Source organism: Trachurus trachurus (genome assembly GCF_905171665.1).
Source record: "Trachurus trachurus genome assembly, chromosome: 23".
Lineage (NCBI taxonomy): Eukaryota > Metazoa > Chordata > Actinopteri > Carangiformes > Carangidae > Trachurus > Trachurus trachurus.
The window spans coordinates 14,800,557-14,822,586 of record NC_139912.1 but is presented as its reverse complement, the minus strand read 5'-3'; the positions used below and the strand labels follow the sequence as shown (position 1 = coordinate 14,822,586).

Below are 22,030 nucleotides of genomic sequence, written 5' to 3'. Positions count from 1 at the left end.
GCAAACTAACCCGCACTGTTTAATTCATGATTACAGTGTGTCTTCTCACTTCACACTCTGTCCCATTCAACCTGCCTGCGCTGCAGATTGGAGTCTGAAGTCATAATCAGAAGTTCATCATTTTGTGCAGAGGAGATAATATGGTTCCTCTCACAGCTGTTGTCCTTTCAAACACTGTATAATCAACAGGAGCGATGTATGCGCCATATGACATTTCTCTGACGTTTGAAGAACTGAATGCTCTGATTCTCCACCAACCTGTTGCTATGGGAAACTGCTGATGCTATTGTTCTGTATGGTGCGAATGCAGCTATTTATAAAAAATAATAACCGCAATGCATGTACAACAACAGGCTTCCTGCAGAAACAACCAGTGCAAAGACTGAGCTGCTCTGAAACCAAAAGAGGAACATCACGCCAACACAAGTGCCACTCACGCTGACCGGAAACTGACTGATCGCATGGTAAAGAGACAGATGATGCAAGTCAGCTGCTGAGTTTGTCATCACCGGATCACTTGGTTGCAGGTTTTGTGAAAGAAACGACCCGGATTTCCACAAGACTGTGACATAACAGTTTTGAGAGTTGTTCCCTGATTTTAACAACATGAAAGCGTGACAAAAAGTTACCCAATAACCAAGTCTCACACACACCCTGTTGTCCGAAGTCCTAAACCAAAGACAACATTTAGATGTGAGGAAGCAAAATGGATAAAAGAGATGTGGTTCTTACCAGTGTTGGAGCCAGACAGGTTGTATCTGGAATTGGCCTTTTTGATGATATTCTCATGGATCTGGTACCACTCACTCTCAGTGTTACACCTGAGACAAAGTCACAGAAAATAAATAAAATTAATAGATTTTCTACTTAAAAGACACTGACAGTTAAGTGCTACATTTCAGTGATTTTGGGCAACTCCCAGGAAACTGTTAAAACTGATATCACCAAGGCAAAGATATGTTGATGTTTAGGCCTGTCATAAATAGGTCAACATGAAAACCCTGGTCCCAAATGTCCCATAATTGAGAAGAATCCCTTTGTCCAGTTTGTTTGTTTTTTAATTATTGAAGTTGAACTTTTCTTAAAGGTACGTAAGGTAATGTGTGTCACTTGCATGATTCATTGGTGCTGCTTCAACTCTGATCAATGACAAAACTACTACTAGTTTTGAAAATGGAGCATCATCTCATCAAGACTTTTTGCTGTGAATTCAGTGAATACCAGCTAAGACTTTTTAATGCTAATCCACCTTAAAAGCTCCCACTGAAACCTCTCACGGCTGTTACTACAGATATAGAAAAAGTGTTTGTTTTTTCTTGTGAACTAAGTGTATTTGGCCAGTCGCTCTGATCCAGATATAATTTAGGTCAAACTAATGTGTCAACGGTAGCCTTTTCTGTCCCTCGGGGCAGTGTGTAGACTGGGTTAGACCACAGAATAGTTGCGCTACAAAAATAAAAGCAACAAGCCTCTGAGGTGTGAGATGTGAAATGCCTGCCTTTTTGTGTGTGAAATAGTGATACCAGACTACCAGCTGATAGGATGAGTTGCTTCAAGGCTTCAGGGGAATTTTAGCACAAGGTTTTTGAGATCTGATATATTATCTATTTTGAAAGGTGGAGTATGTGTTGGTATTTCCAATAAAAAATGACTGAACTGCGGATAGTGACTCTTTTTTTCACATGTTTACTTTCTTGATGCGAGTGAGATGAGACATTTAATAGGATGCTAACACAGGAGATGGTTAGCTTAGCTTAGCATAAGTAACACCCTTTAAAAGCAATGCTTGTAGTATTTCCACAGAGTAAACAAATAACACATCACATGTTAATAACTAGCTTTGGAGATGCTGGTGTTATATTATGCAGATTGCTGAACTCTTTCTGCAAGAAAGCAAAATGGTAAAACCCTTCTATTATGTTTCAATATATGGAAAAAGGGCTTTCAAAGTGAAGTGTTGGTTGTTTGCGATGACTTACGCATAAACCTTGAGCAGGTGGTCATCCTTAGAGTCAGCAGTGAGGAGATCAGCAATGCTGACGACAGCACAGCCAAACGGCCGTCTGTACTGTACGCTGCACAGGTTTTTCTTCTCCCCTGCTCCCATCCTCCCTGCACACACAGACACACACACAGACACACACACACACAGAGAGGGATCCACACTCAGAACAGTGGTGTTACGAAAGCCCGAGAGATTTAAAAAGCATGTTGTGCTCAGTAGAATAAAGAGACAGTGGTGTAACACCTACCTATTCTTATGATGTGTACAACGATGTAGACGTCTTTTCGCAAATCACTGCTTCCCAAATCCTGAGAAACAAGACAGGAAAACGTACTTGAGAGTCACATTCAATCACTAGAAACAAGTGACTTTGCTTTTTAGTTTTCAGCACAATGTAACATGAGTTAGGTCAGCTTTAAATAGGTTTAAATTGCTCTTAATCAGCCTTTGTAAACATAAAGTCATGTTCACTACTCACGACAAACAGTGTGCATTGTCTCTCTGTCTTCTCTGGCGACTTGGGCAACCCGCTCTTATTCAGCCTGACAAAGAACCTTTCACTGTAGGAGAGGAGAGACAGAGAGAGGGAACACTCAATGAGACGAACAGGGTCAGAAGCGATGGCTGGGTGTCATCGTAAATAACCGCATTCAAGCCACTGCTAACAGGAACAAAATAAAGATTAGAAACAATGTCAGAAATGTCAAGCGCTGAACGGTGGGCACTGGAGAAATGGCTTCAAAGTTCAAACTTCAAGCTAAAGCTGTTTGAAATCTTGAAACAGAACATGAGGCAAGGGTAAGACAGGCAGACAGGGAGCAGGGACTGAAGGATAGAGCGAGAAAGAGAAAGATATACACAGCTTGAATTACTGAACCAAATCCCTAACAAGTAAGACAGCAAGTACATCCACATGTGGCTCCTCCACGGCCGGATAAAATATTCATTGTGTTTTTGCATATTGTGGATTCTCTCTGACACTTTTTAGCCCAGATACTGGACTGTCAGCAAAAAAAGTGATGAGTTACAACAAAAAAATGCACGATTTCAGTCATGTAACTGCCAGCTAGTTGTCATAAATCTTCTGGTTGTGACAGGGCTGAACAGAGACCATTGTTAGCAAGGTGAATACAGGGAGTAACTGAGAGAATTAACCTGCTAAATGCTGGCAAATGTCAAAAGATGCTGTCCTATGTGTGTAATGTAGATAATAAAATATACAACGAGTAGTAACTGTATGTGTAACTGCTTGGTTGTCAATTTGTTTTTGTTTTTTTGCATTACAAGAACAGTTTAGTGATCAGTGTGCTTTGTCTGATATTATTTTGTTATTTGGACAGTGGACAGACAGAGCTGATTAAAATATCGACATCTACGTGTTCACTTCATGCAGGCTGAACAGGTGTATTGAAGAAACACACACAGAGCGGAATAAAGAGAGAGAAACTGATCCTATGATTATATTCTCCTCTCAAAAACAAACAGACCTAATCAAAACACAGTTTAATGTTAAAAATCAGTGTTTCTCTGAAAGGCAGTGCGGAGGAAACGAGTTTAGGGAAAACCCTGAGAGAGGAAGATGCCTTTATTATTGATAATGGTTACTGGGGGGAGGGGGGTGGGCAGCCCTTGTTCTTTCATAACGGAGAACTGATAACTCACATCACTGGGGAAATGCTATTTCACAGTGACTAATATGCATGTGAGAGTCCACATCCACAAGCCCACAGTGGATACATGGACATGGATACCCAGTAGTCACTGGGGGCCTGGTTCTCCCACTGTTGCTCAGGAGGCAACTAGCTAGCTAATACTAACCACAGTGAGAGTCTTTATTTTTTTTTTTTAATCTGTAACTATTATTTGCTTTAGTCATAAAGAATATACTGTTACAGGTACTTAACAGAGCTGGCCTGGTGATAGAGCTAGATTAAAAACTTCTCTGTAAAATCTGTCCTCTGGGGAACATGAATATGTACACAAATCTCTTCATGACAATCCATCCTATTGTTGTTAGGATATTTCAGTCTGGACTTACTTGGTGGAAGGGCAGTAACTGAAACTGTCAACCCCAGAGCTATGATTTTAGCAGGCATAAGATAAATAGCTACACTGAGACAAAGGGAAAAGGGAAATGCAGCTGGCTTTCTGTCTGAGCAAGCTGTATCATACTTTGAATACTGTAAACATGCTTTATGGTGCATCTATAAATATGAAATTCAAGTGCCTGACAATGCAGAATGATCTGCTTCGACATAATAACTCTGGCCTCAAATGCCCCACAATGCCCTCCCCTTCACATAGGCAGGAAATAAAGTGCATTTCAGGCAAAAACAGAAAGGATGGACTCGGATCGCCTTTTCATTCTCTTTGTGCTCCATCCTTTCCCTCTGTCTCGCACACACACACTCAAAGAGAGGCAGCGGAGGCATCCTGCTGGGCCCGTCTCATCCTGGCTGGCGAGCTGTGGGCTAATCCAGTTAGGTGACTTTCACAGTCCACCGATAAGCAGAGAGAAAACCTTGTAATGCACCAGCGACTGACAATGAGCCAAGTCGCTGGCACGGCTAACAGCGCGAGCTACAGTAGGCCCGCTCGCACAAGAGCAGAATTTACCAGATCCTATATAACTTGCCTTCATGCAGCCGGCAGCTACAATGGATTAGGATGTTTTATAATAGCCTGAGCTATTAGGAGCTGTTATTACAAGCTTAAAAGTTGTCATGTCTACTCTGTGGTGTAAATAGGAGGGTGCTTCTTACACTGTAATTCAATGTTTTGTGTATGTAGGGCAGTGGGTGCTTATGTTTGAATTAATTAGGCGCCTGGCTATTAATTATCCAAATGCTTATGATTTTTCATACATGTATTCCTTCAGTAAAGTTTTCCTTTTATCAAACCATATTGGATTGAACTAGTTGAGAGCCAGTTTGATTTAAATGTGGTTGTTCCTCATTAGCTGCACTCTGTAACTTTCCGGGCCATTTATCCGGCCATATGGAGTCAGATTCCTATGCATTAGACATGAGACTTGCGCACACACATTCCCAAACCCTAATTAGCGCTCTATTGTTGAAACCTCAACTACCAATTAACAGCCACTCCTGCAAACACAGACACACATGCACAATCCCCCTCTCTTTTTCTCACACACCCTCCCCTGCCACCGACTCTTCTCCGCCTCACAGCTGCAGCGTGTTGATCACCCAAGCTAAGAGGACCACAGTCCCCCAGTGGGACCTTATCTCCCTCTATCACCACTTTGCATTAACATAACATGAATGGCCGGCTTCCCTCCCCTTTGGGCCCCCATGGCGCTCACTATTCCCTTCGATATCGATGATTGCATTAGGAGCCGGGCGCTCATCCGACGTGACGGTGGTGGTGGTTGGGGGGGAGGGGGATAGTGAGCAACTGGCACGTAAAACACTGGATAAATTAACTGCCACCGCCCCCCCCCCCCCCCATCCTTAATCTACCCCTAGAGGCCACGTGGAGAGGCGGGAAAATGACTTATGAACAAAGTATCCAAGAAGAGGCTTAAAAGAAAGATACAGACAAAGACTAGACACAGCAGAGCAACAGAAAGAGAGACATGCAAGTGCAATGTGTCCAACTCCTGCCATCCATGGGTGACCTTGGAAGATGTGAGTGAAGGTCAGACTTGGCGTGTAAAAAGTTGTTGTGAATCTGTGTTTGGTCTGCATTAACCACCAAACCTACACAGCAGAGATCAACAGGATCATGTGCGAGCATGGTACAGTGTGTCCCTGAGTGTGTGTGCATGCGTGTGTCCTGCTGAAGAGCCATTCAAGGAGTCTGAATCCAACACAAAGAAGCTGCCATGGACACAAGGGCTGCCGGTGTTGGCATGGTACTGAGACAACGGGTCGAACCCCCATCTGGTCTCTGACACACACACACAATCCACCGGCACGGAGGGAAGCATCGAAATGGCTCCCTGCCAGGCAGCTTGTGTAAGTGTATGTGTATGTGTATGTGTGTATGTGTGTGTGTGTGTGTGTGTGTGTGTGTGTGTGTGTGTGTGTGTGTGTGTGTGCGTGCGTGTGTGTGCCTCTGTTTATGTGTGACCAGACAGTGAGAGACAACTTGGCGAGCTGCCACTGCGAGATTTTCCTCGAAGACAACTGATGCAGTTGCAATACACACACACAGAGAAAATCAGAACCACAATGGCACAATGGTTATGGCCTTTATCTCCCCAAAACTGATATAAAATTGTAATTAGCTGATTCAAGAAACAAGATGGACTGTTAGGAGAAAGATTGAGCCTTGTATCTGTTCATTATTATACTACATGCTGGATTCAGTTTGGATAAATGAGCATTGTGTTTGTGCGAGGCTCACACAATGTCTGAACCTGCTGTTTTGTGACAGATGTTTTAGCATTACAACTAAAGCCAAGCTCATTATGTTAGGCAGAATGTACTGCAAATCCACTTAAGATGCGCGGCAGAATCCAATTACTCTTACCTGGCTAAGGTGCTCAATCTTTCAAAGTAGCAATAAGACGGAGAGAAGAAGACGGACAGCGAGAGAGAAATAGAGAGACAGATAATGACAGTGATGGAGAGAGAAAGTGCTTCAAGTGGATCTTAATATGATACCACTGGACATTCACTAGCCACTCCAAGACAAAGTGCAGGCTCCAAATAAAAGAAGATTTTACTTCATTAAAGCCAAAACCTTTTTATCTTACATCACAAAAGACAAGCGTATTTAAATATACTTAAGTAATTAAGTGCATCTCATCCACTGATTTATTCTGTGTGTGTGCTTGTGTGTACATATTTTTTTCACAAACTTGTCTTTCTCTGAAAAAAATTATCTCATATGATGGAAACCAAACGGCAAAGAAACCTCTTTCCTTGTGTGTTATTACACACTACACAGCACTGGAAGAAACCACAGACATTCTCCATAGGAAACTTAGGTCGGCCACGTTTGCACAATAGTTAGATTTTCTGCCACTGTTGATGAATAATGAAGTGGATTTCAATAGGAGTAGAAGCAGAGTCACGGCATGCTGTGCAAAATAATAAAACAACCAGTCCCATCAATGTCACCCTTGTTCCTCTGATGTGACCCTGTGGGGCGGAGAGAAGCATCAAACACAAGCATGACTTATCAAAAGAAGTTTCCGTGTTGCTCTGCTCATTTCTCAGCCCACTCATTTTCCTTAGTCTGACGAATCCACTTGTTTGTGACACGAAGCGGAATTTGCTTTGAACTATGAAACTGAGGAGTTTAAATGCAGCCTTTATTTGGTCGGTGCACGATCGCTACGCTGTGGATCATGCATGTGTGTTGGTGTGCGCATGTGCATGCATGCAAGTGACGTGAACAGGCTGATAGGCTCTTTCATGTGGATCACATGGACACTCTTGTTATGAGAAAATAGCACAGTCTCGCCCGCTTTTGCATGTCCAAGTGCACTTTAACAACCTGCTTCGTTTTATAAATCTTCACGTATATAATTAGAGCTGACTTTGGTGCCCCCTCCCTCGTTTATTATTTCATTAACAGCATACAGCAGTGATGTGTTATCCATCATCATCCATCATCATGTTATCCATCTATTGAAGTTATAGGTCAGTATTTTCTCCAAAGTCTCTACCTGAGTGGCCGGTTCTCTCGTCCGTCATAAATGTGGAAAAAGACTTCCAGCTCCTCTCCCAGATTGGCGCTCATCAGGCTCTTCACATGGACAAACAAGTGATGGGTGCTAGCAGCTGCAGGTGTCTCCTTTTTACGATGTCGATGTTCCATCTATGGAGAGGAGAAGAGAGGAGAAGAGAGGAGGATATCAGCACTAACCTAGTGCAATTCAGGCCCAAGGTTTTTCTGTAATTACAGTATACAGACATTCAAATAATTAAATGAATACATGTAATTTAAATACACATACTGTGCTGTTGTTGGGTGGATTTGGAAAGGTTAAAAAAACGTAAAATCCATAAGCTCTAAATCCTGAAAGATCCTTAAACGCAGGATCAAAGCTTATCAAATACAGTTAATGCCAGGGAAAAACAAAATCTCTGTGGTTACATCTCTTCTAATATATTCAAGAGACGCTGTATTTAGTGTTGAGTTTACCAGCCAAAGATAAATAATATCCCTCCAAGACATCTCACTGTTGGGGGGAGATCTGCTGCACATTTGCATATATATTTGAAGGCAGTACAAAAAAAAAAGAGGCTGCAATATAGATTGTGTTGATATAGATCGAGTTAATATAGCGTGTAATATCGCAGACAGTCGGCAGCACCACAGGTTAAGATGTGTGGGCTTGAGCTGCATTGTCTTGACTGTTTCTTTGTTGCAATCTCAATGGTAAAGAAACAAATGGGCCACATGATGCTACAGTAATACTGCCATGCATACAGATGTGGGTATAAACAAACACTTTATGCATAAGGACGTGCTGTTTTTTTTCCCCCTGCACTTTATAACATGAGAGATATCGCAGAAATCGATTACAACCCATTTGCCTGGAAAAACACATTTATTATCGTACATCAACTCAAACAGCTGGAAAAATCAACACATTTGTCAAGTTCATTTTTTATCTATCAGTTTGAGCTGGCTGATTATTTACTTGACTCAAAAGACAATGGCTTTGTGATTTACATCACGTTCAACTGGTTTCTTAATCTCTAAGAAATGAGAACAGAAGCATTAAAATTCACACTGAATACAAATGCAAGCAGAGTAGCAGTCAAACAATGCAGTCACATCTCAGTGTGTGATTTGACATGCTATATTAAGACAATCCATATCAAAAAGATCAATACAGCCTCACACGGCACTGCGCAGAGTTGTAAATACCACCCAGATCAACTGGCACATTACAGCTCTGTTTATAAGAGGTTCATCCTAATCTGCTGTCAACATCCAAAAATACAAGGACACACACATACACACACATACACAGAGCACCAGATGGCCAGTAAAGCCCCTGCCAAAATTTGCTCCACATTCACTTCTGTAGTAGGATGTAAAGAGATGGGAAGAGGAGGATGAGGAGCGAGGAAAAGGAAGAGACCGCACTGTGCGGTAGCAACACTACAGGAAAAAGATCAGTGGGTATACAAAAGAGTAACTGCCACAGTGCCAGTCAGTACCAATCAGATGTGTCTGTATATTAATAGAACAGATTATATGTCTTGAAACAAAACAGGATTCTTCTCTCTAGAGTAAGTTTTGTGTTGTTGTGTTTGGGTGGTGTTGCAGACGCTGAAACCCACTGGTTAGAGGATTTAAAGTAGTTTAACACTTCAGGAAACAAAGTTGTTCTGATTTTGGAATTAGATGAGAAGCTTAATATCATCCTCATGTCTGTAGCAGGAGCTAGCATCCGCATTAGCTTGTCTTAGCATAAAGTTTGGAAATGGGAGGGAAAAGCTGGTCTGGCTCAGTCTGACCACAGTTCACAAAACCACCAATCAGCACCACTCAAGCTCACTGATTAACTAAATCTTGTTTGTTTTAGCTGGACAAACACTAAACGATTTCACTGTTCTAAATGTTCTGGACAATGTTGACTACAACCAATAACTATTTGGATTCTACTTACTGAGCCTGTTTCTCCTCTTTCCAACCTTAAGCTAAGCTAACTGTGGTATCAACCATCTGCTGTTACTATTCATACTTAAACTACTCCTTTCATAAAGATCAGATTTTGTTAGCTTTAGTTAGCTGCCAAAGCTCTACAGCTGTGTGTTACCCTAACAGTACCAGTATATCATTCTCAAAAAAGGAAAAATATAGATTTTCTTAATTTTGGGGATGATGTTGATGGACTGTGGGGAGACCGTGAGTAACTGGAATCTGTTGTTGACCTTGTTGGGTTCAATAAACAACCTGAGCGCCCTGCCTCGGAAAACAACTTGGAGTGAAAATGAAGTCCCTGAGGCGCTAATCTTTCAGCGAGGAAGTTGCACTGCTGAGGCCGAGCATTGATTTTGGCTTGGCCTCATACTATTGGCTCTGAATGGAACTATTGGCTGTAGAAAACGACAGTGATTGAAAAAGATAATGAAAATAGTTGATTGTCCCCTCCATTAGAAATATGCTGTAACAATGAACTGTTAAGACACTGACAATATTGTTTTAGTAAAAAAAAAAAAAGGCAATAAAAGCTGATGTTAAAGTATCTGAGAGAAGGATAAGTCTCTGAAAGTTGATTTCCATGTTGTTGTTGTGAATTGTGAGATAAACAGCGACTGCCTGCAGGGTAAGATATCAATCTAAAATACATGATGTGCTTTAGAAAACAGTCTGTACTGTAAATACAAACATATAAATACACTAACACAGTCCTCCAAGACTTAAACATTACACCACAAATCATTTTACAATTGCAATATCTGTCAAAATGATGAATATGTTTTGTTTAGTCATGGCTGCTCTGCCCCATCTGAGATCCCAGAAGAAAACACAGGAGACCGATCTAACAACAAGGCACTGACACTGTTTCTTTACCAGATCAGTTTTCCTCTGCACAACAGGGCTGAGCTGGTTTTGACGCAGAATGACTGGGTTCTGGAAGGCCTAATTTATGCTGTGGGATTTTATTACGAGGTTATTTTCAGTGTGTCATTTCAGCTGCCCGGCGGGAGCCGTGTGTGGTTACATGACAGCTTCAGCATGACTAGACACAACGGACAGACATGACAGCCTTGGAATAAAGCTGGCAGCCCTGCTGGCATCACATAATGCTGCGGGTAACAAGGGGGAGGCCAAGAGAGGGAGATAACTGAACAGAGGGGGCATAACCATGTGTGTGCTTGCCCAACCGTCTTATTATTGTTCACTCAGTAATCTTTTCCTAAACAGCACGAAGCAGCACCAAGTGGAGGGACTGTCGAACTACAGGGAGCTTCAAAAAGGAGAGAGAGGACAAATTGAGGAAAGAGAGGAACTTCTACATCCCTCCGTCAGAGTTGTATGTCAGCGCTCACTTCTTCATCACAGTTTAAGCTTCTTTTCTTGCCTCTTTTAAGCTGAAGGGAGGAAGACCTGTGCATGTGCAGGCTTTCAAGCGTGCATGTATCTCTTTAGTGATACTGAAGCCACAGAGGAAATTTAATTTTACTTCCACGTGTCCAGGCCCAGGCCTCAGCCATCTATCACTGCTGTCTGATCTGCCACTGTTAATGAATCCATCGCTCTGGGATCTAAACTCTGGTCTGCTCTGCACACGCTCGGTGCTGAACTTACTCTCCAAGGAAAAAACTGGAAGTCTGAATCTGACTTGTCTTTACCTTACAGACAGCTTTACCAACTGATCAGACAGTAGCATGGGACTGTGAAGCCAATTAGAGATTTTTTTTGATATCTTTCAAATGGTGTGTGTTTTCAGGGGTCACATCAGAGGACTGTAATGAAAAAATAAGTCCTAAATCCCATTAATTTCTATTCCCATACCTGGATTTTTAACTGATAACATCACAACTACCTCACTATGTGACGCCCTGCTAGTGGCTAACTTTATCTATAACTGGGTACAGAATGGGTGTTGGCCAGTTATTGTTCAGTGGGTTATAGTAACTGCGATTTTCTGCTCAAATGAGATTGATGAGAGCAGTAAGATTGAACCAAAGTTATTAAACTGAGGAACATAAAACCAAAACAAATAGCTAAAATATGCTCAAGTGCTGCAAAGCACTAAAGGGAACCACAAACTAGACTCACTACAAGTCATCCCTTCCCTTTTATATAAGGATTTGAGCCACAGTTCATATAAAATATTCATAATTGCAGATTTCACATACCACAATTTACCACAAAATAATAATATAATATATAATATGTATCACAAATTCCAGCACATGTTGTTTGGAGAGGCCAAACAAAGGCAAATCATACATATTTAATTTAGAGAGATCCTATATAAAACACTTCCTATTCAGTGCACTGACTGTCTCCTTTATCCTTCTCAGTATCCTCTTAATTTCTCACTGGGCAGATATCACATAATTCCTCGATATCATGCATCAGTCAGGCAGGCTACAATTTCCCACAGTAACACTCCACTGCCATTTGAGCACACACACCCACAGGCACACACAGACACACACGCATACCAGGTAATCCCCGTCTCAAGTTAATTAAGCCACACCACAGCCGCCCAGTACAAGGTGGAAACAAAGAGGCAGCTCTCATAAACAAAGATCTCACAGACCTACTTCTGTAATTTGGGCTTAGTGTGACGTCGCGGCTTGTCGTGGTGTGTGCATGTTTTTGGACGTGGATGGCAGCAATGAATGCCTGTCCCTTTATCTTGTCCCTTGTAAAGGGGAATTGCCATCATTTTGCCCATTCAATTTTTTCTCAATTTAATAGAGGTGCATTAAGCTTTCATCCTGCCATGCCTGCTTTTGTTTTGACTAACAAAAAAAAGAGAAACAGATGGATTAAGAGCTTCAATTACCCCTGCGAATGGAAAGCCGTCACAGCGTGTGTGCTTGGGAATGTGTGCATGTGTGTGTTTGATACCAATTTCCCCTCACTGTATCAGGGGCAGAGAAGTGGTTGCCACGGTAACAGAGATTGGGGCTCGGAGAAAGCGGGACGGACAAGCAGAGAGGGGAAAGGAGGGAATGAATGAGTGAGAAATGGAAAAAGGGAGAGATTCAGACATTTAACAAACCGTTTTTCTACATGGGAGGAAAAGACACTGATGCTAGTACCTCACTTAGTAGCTACTACTGAGACTGAAGTTGTTTTTTATTTTTAGGGGAAGTTGCTACAATGCTCAATAAACACACAGTTACCAAATATTGAAGTTTGCCATTGGTCAATTTAAATGGCATTACAAATTGTATATACATTTTTTGCTTTCTACGTTAAAGTAAACGTGGATGAGAAAGAAGTAAAGTGACTTAAAGTTGCTTCTTGTGCTGCAAGTGATACAGGGGTTTTGACTTCTTTGAGCCCTTAAAATGCTCAGAAAAAAGGAAGATTGTGTGCCATGTGTGATAATCCAAACCTCCAGAATGGCTACTAAGTGGACTCTTGAGTGAGACTATAGGTGCTATTTTCCAAGGTCGAGAACTCACTCACAGCTCTGAAGCAACATGGATGAAAAATCCTCAAGGTGCTCAGCGAAGAAACATTAAAAAGGAACATCTGTGATTCCCTGACGCCAGTGTCTGAAAGATTTCCATATGTCTCTGAAACTGGAGTTGTGAAGTTACAGTAATCCCCACTTTCCACAGTTTAAGGGCCTGGTGTGCTTAGGTGGGGGAATGGAAAGGGTTTGATGTGGTCTGCCGGTTCACAGCACTATCTCTGCCACCTGCCAGGTTTCAGGAAGAGGTTTCAAAGACTGCTGCACTCTGATGGATAGCTTCTCACATCACCCTAGAGGTTAGCAGGTAGAGGCAAAGGTACTAAAGTGAACACACTGGTAAAACATCCTTCAACTGTCTGATGCGATCAGCTGAAGACGGCGTGGTATAAAGCATTTGGCTGAAAGCGAGCAGCAGCTGTAAGTCAGAATTTCAACGCATTTGTTTCAACAAGACGATAACGCAGTGGATTTACGGTTATAGACACTATACGTCGATCCGTTCATTACACCCACTCTATCCTACTGTACATTTATAGAGCTGCGAAGTGAAGGGAGCAAATTCCCATTCATTTTTCGAACAACTACATTATGCGGCTCACATTTAAAGTGCTGCCAGTTGAATTATCATTACAAAACATTTACAGCTGCTTTGAAGAAGTTATCACGACCTCCATGGTGCATTTTGGCAATACTCAGTCATCACAATAAAATTCAGGTTTAAATGAAAATAAACAATATCATTACATCTGATCGATTCAGGTTTAGATCCTGGCTCAACTTTGAATTCAACAATTAAGTCCACTGTGATTGCTTCTCGGGCTGGCATCTTTTCCACAGCAATCGCTGCTGAGGCTCATTAGCGTTGTTGTATTTAGCGCCATGTGCCATTCTACAATGATGGATGAATTATAACTGCATGAAGTATTTAAAGCTGGGGACAAAGCCATAGATATGATTGTTGCATTATCCAGGTTTATAAAGTGAAAGAACAATTTCAATAGAAAAACAGAACCAGGAAAAAAAAAATATGGGCCTGGCATCTCCTTTGTGCTTTAGATACATTTGAATTGAAATCAAAAGGAATCAGTTTGTAGAAACAAATGGCAGAAGCACAAACGTGGTACTTGTCATTTTTGCCAGACAACCACTGAATCATAAATAAACTGAATGAAAGCATGCAAATCACACACAAATGTATGCCATCAGCCCAAACTAAAGTCCATCTTGCACTGAAACATATTACCACACATACACAGTGATGATTTTTCCAGTTATTGTATGATGATTGTTATATGATTATATGAGCTCTATAGGACCACTTACCAGTCTGTAAAGCTCTGTCACGCTGATTTCATCTGGGTCCACCATGCTGAACTCACGCCTGGGAACCAGGTCCAGGCCAAGTTGTCTGCAACACAAACACACATGTTGAGCACAGTGAAGAAGTAACCGTCAGACACACACATGTCATTTAGTATCATGTGGAATTCATTTCCTGCTCTGACAAGGTCGACTGAACTGAGCATCAGCAACAAACTCTCACTATACTGTATATAAACCCACAAGTGCAGACGCATACACACACAAACCAGTGCTGTCAGATCAGCAGTGTCAATCCACTAAATAAACTTGACAGATCATTCTCCTCTCTCAGGACCACATGAAAGAAAAAGATCCCCGTCCCTTTAGCCCCCCGCTGTGCCCGCTGTCCTCTTTATCCATCCTCCTCCAGATGCTTCCTCTCTCCATCCTTTAACCCTCTCTGCTCCTTCAACAGCTCCACCTCTCACTTTCCTCTTTCTCTGCCTCCTCCCTCTTCTTCTTCATCTTATCCCCGTCTAGCCTGGTTCTCTCAGTGGACCAAAAATACTGTGATGGAGTGAGTCTCCTTGTCAGCAATAAGAGAGACAGGCCTGGTCAACCATACAACAGCTCACGAAGAGGGACTGTCCCAACTTTATCCTCAATAAGACGAGCTTGTGTGTCTGTGTGTGACAGAGTGAGCATAGTGAGTCTTTGTGGAGGGCCCACAGCAGGGAAATGAAGGAGAGTGAAGGGCAAGAGAAAGAGAAGTGAGTTACTGTTTTTTTTAATTTCAACCCTATGGCATGGAGAGGAACGAGAGAGGAGAGATGGAGAGAGTGCTGTCTGTGTGAGAGGGAAGGAGAGTTCATTGAGTGAGCAGTGTGCCTGCGGGGAGGGTAGGTGACAACAAAAGAGAGAGGAGCAAGGAGAGAAGACAGATACAGAAAGGGAGAATAGGGAGAGAGGAGGAAAGACGAGTTCGAGCAGCAAAGAAACTCTAGGAGTGGAGCTAAGAAGGCAGAATAAACAAGTCACTGTATCAAATATTCGCTTTTATTACAATATTCTATTTTTATGTGAAGAAACAGGAGATGAGACTAGTTCTTTCTTCAAATGCAGTTTCATCTGTTCGGCATCCATTCCATTAAATCACATCATCCATTAGGAAAGGTGACTTTGCTGTTTTTTTTTTTTACTACAGCTCATTAACTATAGATCACATATATCTCTTATTATTGATCATTTTCATTTTATCAAGTAAAGTTCAAGTTTTTTCTATTGATTTCTCATATTCCCGGCAGGTGCAGTTAAAAAGAAAAACTCTCTGTAGGTGATCCCCCGACTGTGAGCATGAAGTTTGAGTTATTTTATTGATTTATTTTGTAGAGCATACTAATGTGGTTGGGCAAAGGTGAGGAGAGACTGGAAACGATTCATCAGTGCCTTTAGAGTCAGTTTTGGAGAGTTATTGCATTAAAAGGGTTGAAAATCTATGAGCTCTTTTTGGTTCCAACTGTGAAACTGAGAGAATTAGATTGATAACTAAAAAATAGAACTTGCAACACATAAAAAATGACAAAGTAAGACCATAAAGTCACACAGGTTGCTTTTTATGTCATTGGCTTTTGTACAACGCTGCACTCAATAGATGCAAGAGAAAGCTGCAACACCGCTGAATGTTTTATGATTGTGTATTCTCCCCTTTAGCTCATAATCAATTGGGCTAGAAAGGAAAATTGAGATTTGTTCACTCAATAGAAGTCGCCTCCCTCTCTCTTTCCCTCTCATTTGCACACACACATGCTCGCTCTCTGTCTCTTTTTATACCAGTTGGAAAACCAACGTCTTATGCAATCTTTGTTGTAAACGTCAAATAAATGTAACAAGAGATGTCTACCCCTCATCCTAATGATGTCAGTGGAAGCCAGAGCTTGCTATGTGTGTAAATGAAGATGCACATTAGTTTTATTTGACCAGCTGCCAGCATGTACTGCTGCTAACTCTGCCTCAGTGGCTCTTGTGCTACCGGAAAGCACAACCCCCTCAGAGCAGAGACCTCGCTGTGTGTGCCAAGGATCTGTGGTGGAGGAGGTAAATCTTTGTTCCTCCAGTCAAAACACCTCTGAGTTCCTCAAAAGGTTCCTGGTTCCCTGGGAAAGTTTGTGCGGTGGAAACTGTCATCAATAAGCAAACACGGGAACATGAATTTTGTACCACTTTGCATCAAAAAGCCTGTCTATTCAGCAGCCAGCTTGCAGATCTCTTATGTCAGACTTTCAATGCATGCACCAAAGACTAGGACTTATTGCAACTGCATTACCATGCCTTCAAAATACACCCAGAATATTCTCCCAGCCAACATTTGTATTTGATTTTTACACAGTGCTGTAAAATGAATGGCTTCCAATGGTAAAAAAGAAAAAAAAAATCAAAAATTAAATAACGTAAAAGTAAGTAAGAAATTATTGATGAGATAACAGACAAACAAAGGTGCTTTGAACTTGTGAAAAGAGAGGTCCTATTCCTGTACTCACTCGTTGCCCCAGTCCAATCTCGCTGTGATGTGCTGCTTCACGTCCTTCATGCGGTCATGGGTGAGGTGGCCCACCAGCACCTGCCTCCTCAGGTCCAAGATTTCATTCATCACGTGCCAAAGCCGGTGGAACAAATCGCCCTCATTCTTCTGTGTGAGGGAGGAAAAAAACGGAAAAGGCGGGACCAAGGAGGAAAAAGAGAGTCAGTCAGACGCGGTGAATGAAAGGGAAATTGACAAGGAGGAGGGCACAGATAAGAACGTGAGAATACACAATTGCATTGAACCACCCAAAACATAAAGCGATAACAAAGCAGGCAGAAACACACATTAGAGAGGCAAATCGACTTCGGAGAGAAAGAGGGCGACCCAGAGAGAGGAGCAGACAGAGACTGAGAAATAGATTTGTGCAAATTAGCTTCAGTGTCCTGCTGCTTTTTTGCCACAGATTTATGCACTTTGATCTGCTAGTACTCATCAGCTCAATTCAATGAGCACCCAGATAGCTTAATAGGCCACAAACACAATCAATCCAACAAATGAATGTGTACGAAAGAGCTCTGACTGTTTGCAGCTTCTGAATTATCCAGGGCCAAATAAATTCCCCCCCATGAGAAACTTGAAAAGGCAGCTTGTATGTGTATGTGTATGTGTATGTGTATGTGTGTGTGTGTGATGCTCACCACATAGAGTTGCTTCCACATGGCGCCCCAGTCTCGCAACGTTGACGTCATCTCTGTGATGACGGAGTCTTCAACAGGGATGACTGTCTCAAATTGCCTGCAAACAAACACACGTGCGTGAGAGTCAGAGTTCAAACCTCGACCACAACCTGCACATTAAAACAGACATGAATGAAAATGGCGATCAAAAAACAATTTACCCCTTATTCTTGACGTGGGCATTTTTCAAGTGGATGTAGCTTGATGGGAAGATCCCCTTTGGGCAGAAGATAAACAGGTAAATGAGAATCACAGTTTCTCCTTGAATGGTTTGCTTCCAGTGGTATTAGCGTGAGGATGAGGCACATAATCAAAACAGCATTAAATGTGTTTGTGGGTTAAAAGAACAGGAGGGGAGCAGACAAAGAGATAAAAGCAAGTAGCAATGGGATTTAGAAGACAAAAAAAAAGATGAAAGTGTGGTAGTGTGTGCATGGATGTGTGTGTGTTTGATGCTAATAAACTGCAAGTTGTTCCCTTCTGACTTGGGGAGATCAAAGCAGAACTTATGTTTAAGTATCTGTGGATAAATGCAACAGACACACACACACATAGACACACACACACACAGAGCAAAATCTACATTTGCATTATCACGTGTTCTGTACATGAGTCACCCCTACAACTGTCAATCACACTTCCAGTTCATGTCACTCGACTTCTATGTTTTATGCATGTGTGTTTTGTGCATGCAGCAGGATTTCCAGAGATGTTTTGGTTTGGTTGTAATTGGTCGGTATTGAGAAAAGACAAGCTTCTTATTGAGTTTTGAGTCTGATTTGAGTTGTAACTTTATGTTTGGCTTTTAAAATACACAAAATTTACTGAATATATCCACCTGTCAACAATCAGAATTAGAAACTGACACAGAGAACAACGTGTGTAAACAGCGCCCAAATAGATCCATAATGTAGGTCTTAATTAGAAACAGTGCATAATCCATGTGACAGGATCTTAAAAGCAGAAGTTGTTTTGCGGTCCAGGGTTTGGCAGAAGTAATTTGGTGTCTAATCTGATCAATTTTCTTGTAATACATATATAAAAAAGAAGAGGACTCCTCTGTTGTTCCATCTAGGTTTCTTCCTGTTTTTCTGTTTCAGCATTTTTCATTTGGTTTTAATTTCATTTTCTATCAGAATCAAGTGTCTAACGAAAGAGGAAATTATATTCTGTAATAGCCCCTGAAGGTCAATGTGTGTCTCTTTCTTCCAAATTGTTCCCATTGATGAGAGTTTATGCAGAAGAAGCGCTGCAACTAGCATCTTTTTCAGTGCTTCTGGTTGAAAAAAGGTGCTCATCTCATGACTGTAGCTCCTTTTTAGGTAGCCAATCAGATGGAGCAGGCCTCGTCACCCTGGTGAACGGAGATTGTTTTAGCCGTTACTGTCCTTTAAGAGACAGAAAATCCCAATCGTGGGAGCAGATCGGCTGAACGCTGAATGTCGGCAGTGATATGTTGTCAAATTATTGTTGTCATAGAAACAAAAAACCCACGTGAAGTGCTTTTTTGACAAGGCTCTGGTACGAGGTGCTACTAGACACCCTGCCAGCGCTTTTCTGCTAGAAGAAAAAAAATAACACTGTTTGGACACAAGTCCTTAGTAGACTTGACTATTTGTTGATTATGCAGCTAAATGGAGTTCAACCAACTTTCATTTTATTATTTACACCTGTGATTTTCACACTGTGACATATCTGTGAAAAGTTGTTTCCATTAAAGGCCCCCGTACACCCACACTAGTGTTTCATCTTTATGTGGCTGATTAGCCCGCAGCTCAGGTTCAAGTTGGTTGGCACCACACTGGGAATTTATACGATCTCAACAGCCTCCCGCTAATAAGACTAAACCTACAATTAGACCTTTTGAATCGTCTGAGTTACTAAAAACATTAACAACAATCGAAGGGAGCAGCACGGCTGACAGGAGAGCGAGAGAACTGTCAGTACAGGCCCACGCAGTCCTAAAAGAGCTCTAATCAGGCAGAATAATGCAAAATGGAGAGAGTATAAGTGATGATCACCAATATGCTGAGTACTTTTGCTTTGGAAACGTTCAAGTTTAACAAACTAAAAGAATAAAATATTTAGGGGTTATGACAGTTGCACAGACAGAGTTTAACAGACAGAGACTCAGTTTGAAAAAGTGTTTAATGACAATAACAAAATTAAGAGAGTGTTCTGAGTTATAAGGAACCTAAAAACAAACAAAGCGTGCACACACTTCATAAAGGTTGGCTCACCTTGACGTTAGGATTCTTCAAGATGAATCCTCGGTACCAGCCTGTGGAGACAAAGCACCATTTTAATTTAGTGTCACTCTAAATTGAATATTACACCTTTATATCTTTACATTTCCACCAACCTACAGGAGAGAAGAGGTACAGAATCTAAGTATCTCACCATCAACTGAGTAACCTTCCACCACTGATACACAATGTTAACTCTTGCCTTTCTTTTCGCAGAACTCAAGCGCATTTTACATAACACCTTTTTTTTTTTTTAACTTGTCTAAGCAGTGACCACAGGTTAATGCACACCACACAGTCACAAAGCCGCTGGAAGCTCCGCCAACCTCACCGTGACTTGTCCTAGCAGGTGTGAAAAACAAGAACACAAAAACACCAAACAGCACATGCAAAGAAAAGAAGGTGAAAAAGCTGTGGCTCGCATACGTTCGCACTATTCTCACACCATTACACTCTCCAATCTGAGCTCAAGCCAAATTAGTACGTGCTTGATGCTTTTGCAAATCCCAGCGCTGTTAGAAACAATCTAATACATTTACATGGGCGGCTTTGAGCCGATGCTCTTTTCCAAACTGGCGATTATAAGCTCTTTCCACTGTTGCACTCATTGTTAAGTCCCTCCAGATAAGAGCATTTGCAAAATAGCTCAAAATGTAAATGTATTAGATTATTCTAATCACTGTCAGGTTGCACCAGAGCATCTGTGACTTAGGTGGCATTTTTCTCCCCTGACTTATTTCAGACATGCATGGTCGGAGGAGCATTTCGTAATTTGTCTGGGTCCGCGCTGTGGAACGTATGCTCAGTATTTCCGAGATGAGTCACTTTTTCAGTAGCAGGGGTCAAATGCTGTGGCGAGGCTTTTATGTCGGTCGAGGAGGGGAAAACATCTGCAACAGATCAGCAGGGTTGTGATAACTGATCGGTGTTTTCAATCTGTTTTCCCCAACAGGTGGTATGTGAGTACTTCTGATAGGGAACCACTGTTTCTATACAGCACTGAATGTATTCACTCCTCTGAGGAACTTAGGAAAAGTTCAAGCCGGAGCCAGTGAGCGGCCCACGGGTCTAAAATGGATTTCTGAGAGGGGTGTTTTCAGACAGGAGCCACATGTCAGTAAAAGACACATTCACTCTGAAAGCTCCTGTGTTTTGAAGTGTCAACAGCATCAACATGAGGCAGAGCCATTAGTCTGTCTCCTCTGCTGTCAGCAGCCCATCTCTCAGCCTCCTCGCTGCTGGCAGGATTTTGATTTTTGTTCCTCCCTTCAGGGCCAAGCATTCCGCTGGCTGTGCTATTGTCTACTTCCTCTGGGTCTTCTGCTGCAACATCATATCCCTCTGGCTGGCTGGTTGGCTGGCTGGCTGGCTGCACGACTGGCTGCTCGACTGACTGCCTGCCTGGCTGATGCTGGCGGAGTCTGGCGGTGTGAGTGAGTGCCTCCGTCTCAGGAAGTCAGACAGAGTGTGTCAAGAAACCCAGAGGAGGGAGGGGTGTGTGTGTGTGTTTGTGTACGGGCGCTTGTTTGCGTTAGGGTGTGCAAAGAGTGTGGCTTTGTTGTGGTCGGATGAGTTCGCGTTATACAGGAAATACAGTGATAAAAGCTCAAATCCGCTTCCCTTTCATGTGTTACGATCAACGCTAATTTATTATCTCCGTCTTATTTTCCCATCATCCTTAAAGAGGGAAGGAAAAAACATATTAACATACATAGGGAGAGACAGACAGTGAGAGAGAGAGTGTCAGAGAAAGCAAGTAAAGGAGAAAAACAGACTCAGCGTGGGCAGGAAGGCAGGAAGAGCAGCCAGCCCGTGGTCCAGGAAACAGTAGCAAACACGAATTTCCACAGGCATTCATCACAGGCATGATGCTGCTCATTTTGTGTATGTTGTGTATGCTCCGCCACGACGTCCCTCAACAAAGATATGAGAAGTGCAATCTTATCTCAGGAAGTGCACCAGACATGTGAGATAATCCTGTCCTTGTCCTTGTGTGTGTTTGTTTCTGTGAGCTGCTTTTGCTCTACTCACGGTTGCATGCATAACTATATACTGCAGAGCATGTGTGATGTGTGATGTGTGATGTGTGTGTGCGGCGTGTGTGAAAGTGTGCATGCTTGT

General features: G+C 42.1%; 1 protein-coding gene across 1 annotated transcript in view; it reads right to left on the bottom strand.

Moving 5' to 3' along the window:
• dock4b (dedicator of cytokinesis 4b) overlaps positions 1-22,030 on the bottom strand; it is a 111,295-nt gene that overhangs the window by 58,804 nt on the left and 30,461 nt on the right. Inside the window, exons 3-12 of the mRNA XM_083999998.1 lie at positions 19,904-19,944; positions 17,825-17,880; positions 17,625-17,721; positions 16,943-17,091; positions 14,427-14,511; positions 7,644-7,795; positions 2,484-2,565; positions 2,253-2,313; positions 1,980-2,112; positions 733-821 (exon numbers count right to left, since the gene is read on the bottom strand). Coding sequence (XP_083856124.1) covers positions 733-821; positions 1,980-2,112; positions 2,253-2,313; positions 2,484-2,565; positions 7,644-7,795; positions 14,427-14,511; positions 16,943-17,091; positions 17,625-17,721; positions 17,825-17,880; positions 19,904-19,944 — 945 coding nt within the window. The remainder of the gene's footprint in view (positions 1-732; positions 822-1,979; positions 2,113-2,252; positions 2,314-2,483; positions 2,566-7,643; positions 7,796-14,426; positions 14,512-16,942; positions 17,092-17,624; positions 17,722-17,824; positions 17,881-19,903; positions 19,945-22,030) is intronic.